General features: G+C 34.4%; 1 protein-coding gene across 2 annotated transcripts; it reads right to left on the bottom strand.

The window, feature by feature from the left end:
- Window positions 1–9541: 9541 nt before the first annotated feature.
- LOC113742837 (thioredoxin-like 1-2, chloroplastic) lies at window positions 9542–11294 on the bottom strand. 2 transcript variants are annotated; one of them, XM_072047961.1, is made up of 5 exons: window positions 11136–11294; window positions 10788–11005; window positions 10488–10670; window positions 10164–10328; window positions 9542–10079 (listed from the first exon to the last, which is right to left on the bottom strand). In XM_072047961.1, the coding sequence occupies exons 2-5, from the start codon at window positions 11001–11003 to the stop codon at window positions 9816–9818; spliced, it is 828 nt and encodes a 275-aa protein (XP_071904062.1). In that variant the 5' UTR covers window positions 11004–11005; window positions 11136–11294; the 3' UTR covers window positions 9542–9815. The 2 variants fall into 2 exon arrangements, with proteins under 2 accessions (XP_071904062.1, XP_071904061.1); XM_072047960.1 differs by having other exon boundaries at window positions 10788–11012; window positions 11136–11292.
- Between the last annotated feature and the right edge of the window lie 932 nt (window positions 11295–12226).

Here is a 12226-nt window from a genome sequence, read left to right as displayed (position 1 = left end):
CAATCACAATAAATTTGAAAACAATAAGAAGAGCTGAAAATGACACTTACATGCGTGTAAGTGTCTTTTGATTTTGAAGCCATGGCTAATGGCTCCACGCGCATTAAGGTTTCTAGACAGCAGACAGGTTGATAGATAAGTTGAATGAAGTGGCATAAACACATAGAAACTCAACCTTCCTTCCCTCTTCCATGAGAAAAGTCCAATAAACATCAGAAACATTTGTTGGCTTGGAATTGGCACATACAAGGAACTGGTCTTCGCCAAAGAAAATCAAAGGTTGCCGGCTAGCCTAAGTGCAAACAAGAAATCAAATTATGAATTGAAATTTTCAAGCATGTTTGATTACTGCTATGGTTGTCCATTGTCTATAGCAATGAGAAACTAAGCCAAATATTATAAACAAAAGATACAGTTGGATGGATCACTGCACTATATAGCTTGTGAATGAAATAGAAATGAGGTTTGTTAGAACAAAGAATCTGGTAACTTAAGGATCTATTGGAAGCCAAAAGTTTCTGAAATGGTTTTGGCATTTTCTATCCATTGAAGGGGATTAATATTGCCTATCAATGTCCATAAACATGTAAAATAGTGGCCGAATACCTTGTGACCCTTGGGTTATCTCTTCACTACAAAACTGACAAGTCTCAAACGCATAAACTAACTAGAACTTTGATTCTTCTTTGTAAGAGAAATCTTGACATTTGCTATCAAGTTTCTCCAAAATCTTGTTATATTTTAGAGGTAATTTACCATAATCCTATAACAGATACTATGTGTAGTGGGGCAAATAATACCTTAAAAATAGTGTCAAACACGCCCTCCAGATCAACCAACATCTTTAATCCCACTTTCTAAGTGAGATTTGTATAATTCAAATTTCTGCACTTTTGTGTACTTGTGTATCAATTACACCAACAATGTCTTGGAACCAAATTATAAGGGAATGCTCAACTGGAACTGAACTGAGGATATAGCTGCAAAGGATGAATTTCTAATCTATTAACAAAAATTTGTGGAAGGCCGGTCTGCAACATAAGTAATTATCTGTGTTATTCATCAAGGACATTCAAAATCTGGAGAATTTTGGTCACCAATATGAAGTACCAGGGCCATGCATACTTTGGTGGTGGCATCTTTCTACGCGAAATCTAAGGGAAAATATAATATAATCATCATTTATGAGAAAGATGGTCATGTACTCAAAGTAATGTCTTTACGGCACATGACGCGTCAGACAAGATAAGGATAAATCCTTGAAAGATTCCCTTATTATAACACAAATTTTTTCATCTGATGACAGATTATCCAAATAAGTAGGGCTTATCCAAAAAACCAAGAGCCCTCCTTCTGGATAACCCTCAATAATTCTGCACATTCTTCTGGATAACCCAAAATTGCCACCTAAAATTCTTGTTTTCCTTTTTCTCTTTTTTTCCTTCTTGCTTTCTTCCTTGTACCAATTCTTTAATTTTGCTTCCACATATTTCATCCAACTAGTTGCTAATCATTTCTTGAAAAGCAACATTGTTCCGTGTGATGCATCTGTAACGATTTCTTTGACAAGTTGTAGCTGAGGCTAATATCCATACAGAATCTTGCAAAATATTTGAAGCATTTTTTTCAGTGTTGCTCTTCTTAGCAAACCCCTTCCCTGAAGAGGGAAACAAAAGGCACCCACACAAAGAACAATCAGATAGATTTGTTAGAACCAATTTGTCAATTTGTTTTCTCTAGCAACACTCTTCTAATTGACCAAGAAAAGATATAGCTGGTATTGAACTTCTATTTTGTTCTTTTTACGTAGTAAATCTCATTTTTTTTTTCATAATAAAACAAACTAACAGATTTTAAATCTTGTCTATGAGGTAAATATAATCTACAATACAATGACAGATGCTTTTAATTTTCTGAACTTCCACAGCAAAACCTTCGCTCTTGGAGACTACTTCGTGCTATTAATCCTGGTTTTTTGAAAGAAAAATTTTCTTCTCCTTTCTCTTATCGTTCTGTTTTCTTCTTCGTCCCAATTCTCTGAATTTTTTTAACCGTATTTTCATTTCTCACCACTTTTGGAGAGTCAGTTTTCTTAAGCAACGGATCCATTTCTTTTCTTCCACTTACAACTGCCAAACAAAGGAAAATTATCCATTTGTCATTCTTTCCCTTTGTTTCACTCCATTTCCTTCCATCCAAACTGGAGGATTGTCATCATTTATTCATCCTGAGGTTAGTCATAATAGAGTGCTATGTGGACTTCGGGACTTGTACAACTCCAACTAATATGGTAGAAAACTAGAGAGACGGTGATCCACCTCATAAAAATGCAAACATTAACAATGATGTTTGGATTGCATTTTTTAAAGGTTTTTTGGGGGCATTTGTAAACAAATGGCATGGCATTGATCAGATAATCATGAAATCTCTAATTGGTTCTTATTTGGATTGCATCTTTCAAAAGTTTTTGGGAATTTTTATAGCCGAGTAATACTATAATATTTTTTTGTGGAAATATAATGTATGTGAAATAAAAAAGTGAATAGAGAATGATGTAGGTTCCAAACATTTAGGCCGTTTTGAGAATTAATAATTTTTCTTGCTTAGAGTTTCACTTGAATCGAAACAAGCAAAAAAAAAAAAAAGTATTAATTATGATGTTGAAAGATGAGTGGATGCTTAATCCTTTTTGTGGGCCTTTCTGTGATTTGAATTGTATGACAGAATAGATGGCAGTTGCCATCTGGTGTGATCCCAAGGTTCCTAAATTAAAGTCGGACCACGTTGTTATGATAAGATCAGTGCACAATTATTAGTATATAATTTAGGGACTGGACATTAATGCCCAGTCAACTATTGGCTTTTAATTAGGGAAACGGCTCAGCAACTGAAAATGCTTTTCTTGGCCCAAAAAAAAAAAAATGCTTTTTAGATATCAATTTCATTTAATGCCAGCCACTCTTTGGGATGACAACTGAAAATGCTTTGATGTTTAGGCCTATTCGATAATTCAGTTCAGCACTTAAATTTAATGAATTCAGATCTTAACATATTTAGACTATTTGATAACAAAAAATTAAACATCTGAATTAATTAAGTGACACTTAATTTTTTAGGCAAAACTTGCTCCCAAAATTAAGTGATAAGCTATTCACTTATCACTGTGATAAGCACTCAAATGTATTAAATTTAATATTTAATAATTAAATAACTTAATGGATTCAAACTTTAGATTTCAAATTTTAGGTTTCAGTTTTATCAAATGCACCCTTAATGTCATGGTCCATTTTGTTCAATTACTTCGAGCTGAATTTCTTTTGCATTGCGAATTCCAACCTCAACTAGCACTCTAGAGAAAGGACATGATGTGCGGGTATCTATTGGATAACTCGTTGAAATATATTTCTAAGTGTAAATTTTTTTTAAAAAAAATAAAGTTGATTAGGAAAAGTATATAAATATAAGGAAAGATATTAATTATCAATCTGTACATATACACGGTAAGTGGGATGGGATGGGATTTAGGTATGTTAACGAGTACCCAATAAGCATCCCATAGAAAAACCCTTAGAGTAAAGCGTAATATTTCATTTTCAATTTGAAGCAATTTTTCAACAAAAAGATAAATGCTAATAAAGTTAAGAGATGTGAGGTGGTAGAAAGAGACAAGAAGGAGCATTATTTGATCAATACAATCAATACTCAAGATCTGTTACCTAAAAGAAATTGACTTATAATGGTAACTAATTTCAGCATGGATATATTTGCAATTCGACTTAATTAGTGTTTATGTGACTATTTTTTTTTCCACATGCATATAAAGAGAAATCATTCACACAAAAAAAGCTAGCACTGGGTTCTGTTTCTAGTCAAACTTGATAAAAAGTTTGCAAATCACATTCAAAACAAGAAGCTAATGCAAATCACATCTGCTTCTATGTTATTGGTGAAAATTTTTGGCAGGTTGAGAAGTCGGTTATGTCTAAGGTTGGAAATATTGACTGACAAGAAAATGTTTGTCAATTGAAATGTGGAGTTGCGCTTCTATATCTTTGATCTGGAATTTCAATGGCCATGTGAAAAATAAAGTAAAGAATGGCTAAGTTTGAATTTGGGTTAAAAAACACTTTGCACGATAGATTATTCTAATCGCCACTTTACACCCTTAGTTAACTAGAAAATGACAGAAAATTAACTTTATTTATTTAATTAGCGAAATTACTAACTTGTCGTCCATTAAAAAGTTTAAGTGGCAAGATTAACCTTCGGTGGGAAAAACCTTCCACTTTCAACAAACTAATTTTCACATCATAACAAAAAATTGAAAACATATAAAAAGTAATATATGATGTCACTTTGAATAACAATTATTCCTCTAATTTGGAACTATACTTTCAATTTCTTTTTATATGCATACAAATTATTGAATAATTTGGGATTTTTTTTGAAACTTTTAAGTCCAATATTTTGATTCCTAATATGCTAATGCTAGTTTTACGTATAGTATTGAACCTTTCCTACAATTATTGTGCTAAATTTTTAGGTACTACTTCAATTAAATTCTTGTGAGATTATAAATAATTTTTTCTATGATGTGAAGATATGGCATTATGATACTCTGAACAAAATAATGAGATCTTAGAATTGTAACATTAATCCTTCAGTTTTTTTTGTCCCACATATGTGTTTTCACTTAAAGTTTTATTATAAAGCGAGAATAATTAGTTTATTTAACATGAAAGATTTTTCTCATCAAAAGGGTATTTTTGCCACTTGAACTTTAATAGAGGATAAATCAATCACTTAGTCAATTACTTTGATGGAATTAATTTTTTTCATCATTTTTTGATCAAGGGTTTAAAGTATCTCTTAAAATACTTTACGGGGTAAACTGCAATTGACACAATAGTTCGTGTGGATTTTCTATTTTTAACCATTTGAATTTTATATGCAATAATGGTCTGTCTAAATGGTGCCCTAAAAGCACTCGTTAAAAAAGTATTTCAGGTGTTAGATTTTTAAAAATATAAGATTAATTAAGAAAAATATATGAATATAAGAAAATTAATTAGAAAAGTGTATAAATGTATGAAAAAGTAATAATTGATAGTGTGTATATACATGGTAAGTTGAGTGGAATATAGGTGTGTTAATGAGTGCCCATAGGACACCCATTAGAAAAACTCTAAATGACATTGATATCTCAAAAGGGAAAATGACATGATTCATTCTTCACATGTCACAAAAATATTCTTTTCATCTATCACAACCTAAAATGAAGCAAATTTGTTCTTGACATTTAAAAACTGAACCTATTACATCTCTAAAGTCAACTTTCAATTTGAATGCAGCCACCTAACAACTTGATTACAAATTTCGGGAATATAAGTGGTAGATCATTTGGTTAATTCAACTTAATATTCACGTAAAATTTAATGAATATAAAAAGAAAAATAAAAAATTATAACATAATAAAGAAGGATCAATCTTTCCTACATTGTCATTGTATACATTGACCTGCAACATCATTTCAATTTAAATTTAAAACCAAATTTTGTATGTATGGTATACATCTAAACTCGCAAATGTATCTGCTAACAGTGCATGAAAAGATTAAACCAAAACAGAAACCTTACTATTCCAAGACAAAGAATAGACTTTTTATGTTATAATTTCTATTTTTTTTTTCCTTTTTTGGTTCAATAAATGTCATATGAATGTAATGGAGTTGATCAAATGATCTATCAATTCCATCCTCGAAATTTATTACTAAGTTATTAGATGGTTTGATTAAGATTGAAAGTTGGGTTCATAGATGTAATAATTTTAATTTTTAAATGTCAGGACGAATTTACTTTGTTTTAAAAGTGAGGAATGAAAAAAATATTTTTACGAAATGTGAAGGATCAAACGTGTCATTTGCCCAATCTAAAAAGCATCTTCAATTGCTGAGCCGTCAAGCAAGGCATTTCCCTTAATTTTTTTTTTTACTTCATATATATATATATATATATCTATCACCCCTTGAAAATTCAAGAGTTAATTACAAAAAGGGGTAACTACCCCCATATCTTTCCTAACTAGACTTGAGAGCCAAACTGGGAAAGAACCTTCCCATTCAAAATCTCTAGTTGCCTTAGCTGCAAATTGTGCTAATGCATGGCTACATTGATTCACCATTCTAGGTACAAAAGTGAACGTGCAGCTTTCAAAGTTTCCTTTCTGAACGTCAATGTCATCCAGGATTGTTTGGAGACTACAATCCTGTCCATTGTCCATGTTAATGAGGCTCACTACATGCTTGCAGTCAGATTGGACTTCTATAGTTGTCCATCCTGCAATCTGAGCCATTTCAAGCGCCCCCCTGATTGCTAGAGCTTCTTCAGTGGCTGCAATTCCTTTCCTCCTCGCAGTAATTCCTTTTGCTCTCACTACTTCTCCGCGCCAGTTCCTTGCAATGATTCCAAGACCTGATCTGACCATTTTAGCCGAGATGGCAGCGTCCGTATTGATCCTTATAGTTCCTTCCTTTGGAGGTTCCCAAACCTGCTGGATTGGTGTTGCCTTTTCTAAATCAGGATTTGAACCCCTGTCTGACTCCATTGCTGCCTCATACTCGATCCATTCCTGTTGTGCCTTTTCAACAATATTTTTTGCATCAGTTATCTCCTGCTGGAAAGTAATCTTGTTTCTTGCTTTCCAGATTTGCCATAATATGTTTGCTGTAAGTTGGATTCTGCCCACACCTTCAGACTTTTTTGCTGCTTGCAACACCGCCTCCCACCATCTCCACAGGTTGCCTTGAAGATTAGCTAGCCCTTCCCACTGAACAGGTGCAATCTTCCATATTACTTGCGCTGTTGGGCAGGTAAAGAAGATATGCTCGATAGTTTCCATGTCCTCCCCACAACATTGACAAACTTTGTTCCCTATGCCAAACCTTTTATAGAGAGCATCTTTAGTGGCCAAACCATTTTGTAGACATCTCCATAGGAAATGTTTCAATTTCAGCTTAATGTTTAGGCTCCACAAGGTTTTCCAAACTGTATGCTTTCTTATTTCCCAACTGGTTTCCGGATCAGGTGCTGGCCTTTGATTTGTTACCTCCATTTCCTCCTTGGCAATCACATATCCAGTCTTCACCGTGTAGATTCCAGACTTGCTGTGTTTCCAGAATAATCTATCCTTCCTGTTATACAAACTAAGAGGGATATTAGAAATCTGGTTTACTACATCATCATTAAACCAAAGCTGCAAACGACCAATGTTCCACTTCCCTCCCTCTATAAGCTCATTAACAAACTCTAGATGACAACCTACTGGTCTAGCCGTGGGAACTCTTCCATCCACCAACCCAGGTATCCACTTATCCTGCCAAATCCTCACTGACCTCCCATCCCCCACCCTTTTCCATAACCCCTTTTGAAGCAATTCCCCCCCCTTAAGCATACTTTTCCAGTACCATGAAGCATTATTAGGGGGTTGCTGTCCTAACCACTCCTCCTCCTTCATGTACCTGGCCTTCAGGACTTTGCTTACTAACAAATTTGGATTAATCACAATTCTCCAAATTTGTTTTGCAAGCATAGCCAAATTAGAAGCTTCCAGGTCTCTAAACCCCATACCCCCTTTCCCTTTCACCTCAGACAACTTACTCCATCTAACCCAATGCACCTTATTTTCCTGTTCCCCACCACCCCACCAGAATCTCGCAATCTTAGCACTAACAGCCTTACACAGACCCTTGGGTAATTTGAAGCAGGACATAATGTACGTTGGCATAGCCATGATAACTGCTTTGATCAAAACTTCCTTACCCCCTTGACTGAGCAATTTCTGTTTCCAACTCTGGAGCTTACTGGTAATGTTGTTCATCAGGAAGCCAAAAACCTGGTTTTTATTTCTCCCAATTGTCATCGGAAGGCCTAGATATTTACCACTATTCGCCTCCTTCATATTATCCAGCACTTTACTGACTTCCCCTCTAATCCTCTTGGGAGAATTTCTACTGAAGAACATAGCAGATTTATCAAAATTAACAACCTGCCCGGATGCTTGTCCATATATCCTGAGAACCTCCTTAAGCTTTTGGGCTTCTTTTTTACTTGCTTTGCAGCACAAAAGGGAGTCATCTGCAAAAAACAAATGAGATACCATAGGACTATCCCTGCAAATTTTGATTCCAGTTAGATGCTTGTTATCCACAGCTTTCTTGATCAGGTTTGAAAGCCCTTCCGTACAAATGATAAATAAGTAAGGAGATAAGGGATCTCCCTGTCTAATCCCTCTAGACGGTTTCACACTACCCACTTTCTGCCCATTTAAATTAAAAGAGTAAGCAACCGTGGAAATGCAGGTCATGATCCAACGAACAAAAGTGGGACAGAAACCCATTTGCATCATGATTCTACCAAGAAACTTCCACTCCACTCTATCATAGGCTTTAGACATATCAAGTTTAAGGCATTTCCCTTAATTAGAACCCCGGATTGCGAGTCTGTCGGTTGTTAATTCCGCACCGACATTTATTGTCCTGTTTTAGGAAAACCACAATTACAATTAATTTGATAACAATAAAGAGGGCATAAATACATTAAAATGACACTTAAATGCGTGTACGTGTCCTTTGATTTTGAAGCTATGGCTCCACGCGCATTAAGGTTTCTAAACTGCGGGCAGATTGATAGACAAGTTGAATAAAGTTGGCATAAACGCATAGAAACTCAACCTTCCTTCCCTCTTCCACGAGAAAAGTTCAATAAACATCAGAAACATTTGTTGGCTTGGGATTGGCACGTACAAGGAATTGGTCTTCGCCCAAAAAAATCAAAAGGTTGCCGGCTAGCCTAAAGTGCAAACGAGAAATCAAATTTTGAATTGAAATTTTCAAGCATGTTTGATTACTGCTAAGGTTGTCTATTGCATGTAGCATTGAGAAAGGAGGACAAACTTTAAAAACAAAAGATAGATATGTCTTGAAAGTTGGAACGAAATTGTTGCAAAATACAAGGGAATGTGCCACTAGATTTTGAAGACTTATAACTTAGGTGGGGAGTTCAAACCCTACGTGCACCAACAAAATTCCTCTTGATTTAGTCAGGTCTACATACTAATTAGCTCCTGATACACAAGCAAAAAAAATCCTTTTTGATTTAGTCAGATGTACATACCTACTAGCTCCTGATACACAAGTCTCCTTAACCTCTCTCTCCCTGTAGATTAAGATACAATAAGTTATATAACTAGCTCCTGATACACAAGTCTCCTTAACCTCTCTCTCCCTGTAGATTAAGATACAATAAGTTATATAACTGTTATCGTAGCTGGTAAAAAAAAAAAAAAAAAAAACCGTGCTTGTAGTTGGATGTCAAAAGTTTGTGGAAGGCCGGTTGGCAACATAAGTAATTATTTGTGTTATTCATCAAGGACATTCAAAATCTGGAGAATCTTTCTCTAAGGGTCATGCCTGCTTTGGTGGCATGTCATTATACAGGAAATCTAAGGCAAAATTATTCATCATTTATGAGAAAGATAAGTCATGTACGCAAAAAGTAATGTCATTACAGCAGATTACACATCACACAAGATAAGGATAAATCCTTGAAAGATATAGCTGTCTTTATAACACAAATTTTTCCATCTGACAACAGATTAACCAAATATGCAGGGCTTATCCAAAAAAACAAGAGCCCTGCCTCTGGATAACTCTCAATAATTATGCACATTCTTCAGAAGAAGAATTTCTTAAAGGAGGGAGCTATATTTTTACTCCCATAAGAATTCTCCTAACTAGGACTACTAACTAATCTCTAAGATTAGGCCATCACAACAGCAGAGCCTCCATTGACTCCCCTCTTCTTTTCATCTTTAACCACAGGACTGGACAGATCAAAACCATTCAACACCACATCCTGCAGTTGCTTATCCTTCTTCTCAGTTGCATATTCTAGTGGCACATTTCTTGATATTTGTCCACTTGAGGCTAAAGCCAATAGCTCAGATTCTTCTAGCCCTCTTGCTGGACCAAGACTACAACCTTCAGTCCCATATTTTGCTAAAGCGTCCTTAAATTTCTTGATCTGCATAACAAAAGAATAATAAGCCTCAGAAGCAAAAACTACAATTCTTAGACCAATGAAGCAATAATGGATTGATTTCCTTACCGTTGCATTAGTACAACTGAAGCTACATAGCCTGCCCTCTGCACCTCTATAGAATCTGAAGAATGGTAGGACATGAATATGCAAGCTATAGCACATGGGCTTGAGTTCTTCATAATTGACTTTGAGAAAAATTGCATTGGGGTTTGATTCAGCCAGTTGACAGATCTAACAACAGAGAAAATAAAAAAGGGGTAACTAAAAGCACCAAACCAAAAAAATAGTTGCCAATTAAATCCACAATTGGTAATAAAACCATCCAAAATATAGAATCAATCTTCATAATAATCCACCAATATATATAGAGAACACATTTTGCAATAATACCTTGGGATGCAAAGCCTTGCAACCTCCACAACCAGGGGAATAAAAGTCAACTATAACCAATCTATCTCCAGCATTTAACAATGAATCCACGAGTTCTTGTGCAGAATGGATCTCAATCATGTTCGGCTTAAGAGTCTTCTCCCACCATCTCAAAGCTCTGCTAACAGAAATTGATGCTTGTGCCTAAAAATATTCATCAAAAACTTGAGTAAAGTTTGCAACTTTGAAGCCACACATAAATAAATATTCAGGGTAAAAAAAAAAACAAAAAACAAAAAGGGCCAGGAACATCATTCATACCTTAACAGAAAAAGTAGTTGGAGCTTTGACATCCCAATAGGTTGAATTTTGGACTGAATAATCCAATTGTTTCCCCATGAAATCTTTTGATCTTGAATTTGATAATTGGAGAGCCTCAACGGACGGAGAAACCCCTAAAGACCCTTTGGCTCTACAGCCGAGAAGGGTATCACTTGAACCAGAAACATAGAAACCGGTCTTCAAACAACAAGCCATTTCTGATACCTCCAAAACAAAATTTCCAAGCTTATAACCTCAAAAGATTGAAAACCCAGAAAAACCCACTTCTCTTTTTGGATCAAAAACCAAAATTTCTATCAAATGGAAACGAAAATCCAAGAAAGACACCTTCTCTATCGCTCAATCCAAAACTTGCAGCTTCATACCCAGAAAGAAACACAAGGGAAAAAAAATTCTCTGCTTGACAATTTATTTATTTTTGATGGTTGAGACTCTAAGAGATATGACGAGGCTTAATGGAGGAAGATGGGACAAGCAACAAATGACGAAGGGGGGTAAGAAACTACTAAAATAATAGAAAGGGCAAAAGTGGAGGGATTGTGGGGTCATTGATACGGATAGGAATAACGAGTCTACCATTTTAACTTTATCCAAAAAAAATTAATTATGTTTGGTTTGGATAATGTTATTTTAGAAATTTTTGAAAGCACATTTATGAATCTCGTTAAATCCAGGAAAATGTTAATTGTGTTTAGATTAAAAAAATATTTTTAAATAATACTGTATAATGCGTTCCATAATAAAACCATAGTTAAAAATAAATTCATGATACGAGCAAAAAATAACCTATCCAAAAAATTCCTATCTTTTTTTTTATTCATGTGAAAGGACAAAAATATCTCTACTCTTTATTTTTATTAAAACGTCATAAAAAAAGTTATTGTAAATTCAATTCAAAATAGGGATATTTTTTGTAGTAACCCATACGGTCAAAAGTTAAAGAGAGAACCATTAACAAATAGCTAAGGGTTAATAAAATTTTCCTAAAAATTTTTTGTAAGGATTGGAGATTAAGAAAGAAATTTGTTTAATGGATGAAGAGTGGGTTATATATATATATATATATATATATATATATATATATAAATATATATATAAATTTTTTTTGATTGGATTTTTAGGAGCTTTTGAATAACTATGTACATGGCTACCTATATTATCGGTCAGCTAATACGGTAGCGTGTTCTTTGTTGGAAGTTTGTAGAAAAAAATAATACGGTAGTTGTGTTCTTTGTTGGAAGTTTGGATAAATGAAAGTCGGCCAATAGACCATATGACTCACATCTGACTGTGTTCTTTTGGAGCTTTCGATAAGATTCAAATCTGAATGTATATAATTGGAAAAGAAGATGACAAGTGCATCAAGAACATTTATATTCATTAGGCTGATATGCATTATTAAAGGCTAGTACGAAAAT

The sequence above is a fragment of the Coffea arabica genome, chromosome 4e (assembly GCF_036785885.1).
Source record: "Coffea arabica cultivar ET-39 chromosome 4e, Coffea Arabica ET-39 HiFi, whole genome shotgun sequence".
Lineage (NCBI taxonomy): Eukaryota > Viridiplantae > Streptophyta > Magnoliopsida > Gentianales > Rubiaceae > Coffea > Coffea arabica.
Note: the sequence above shows the minus strand (reverse complement) of the source record. Positions and strands in the feature narration are given on the sequence as shown.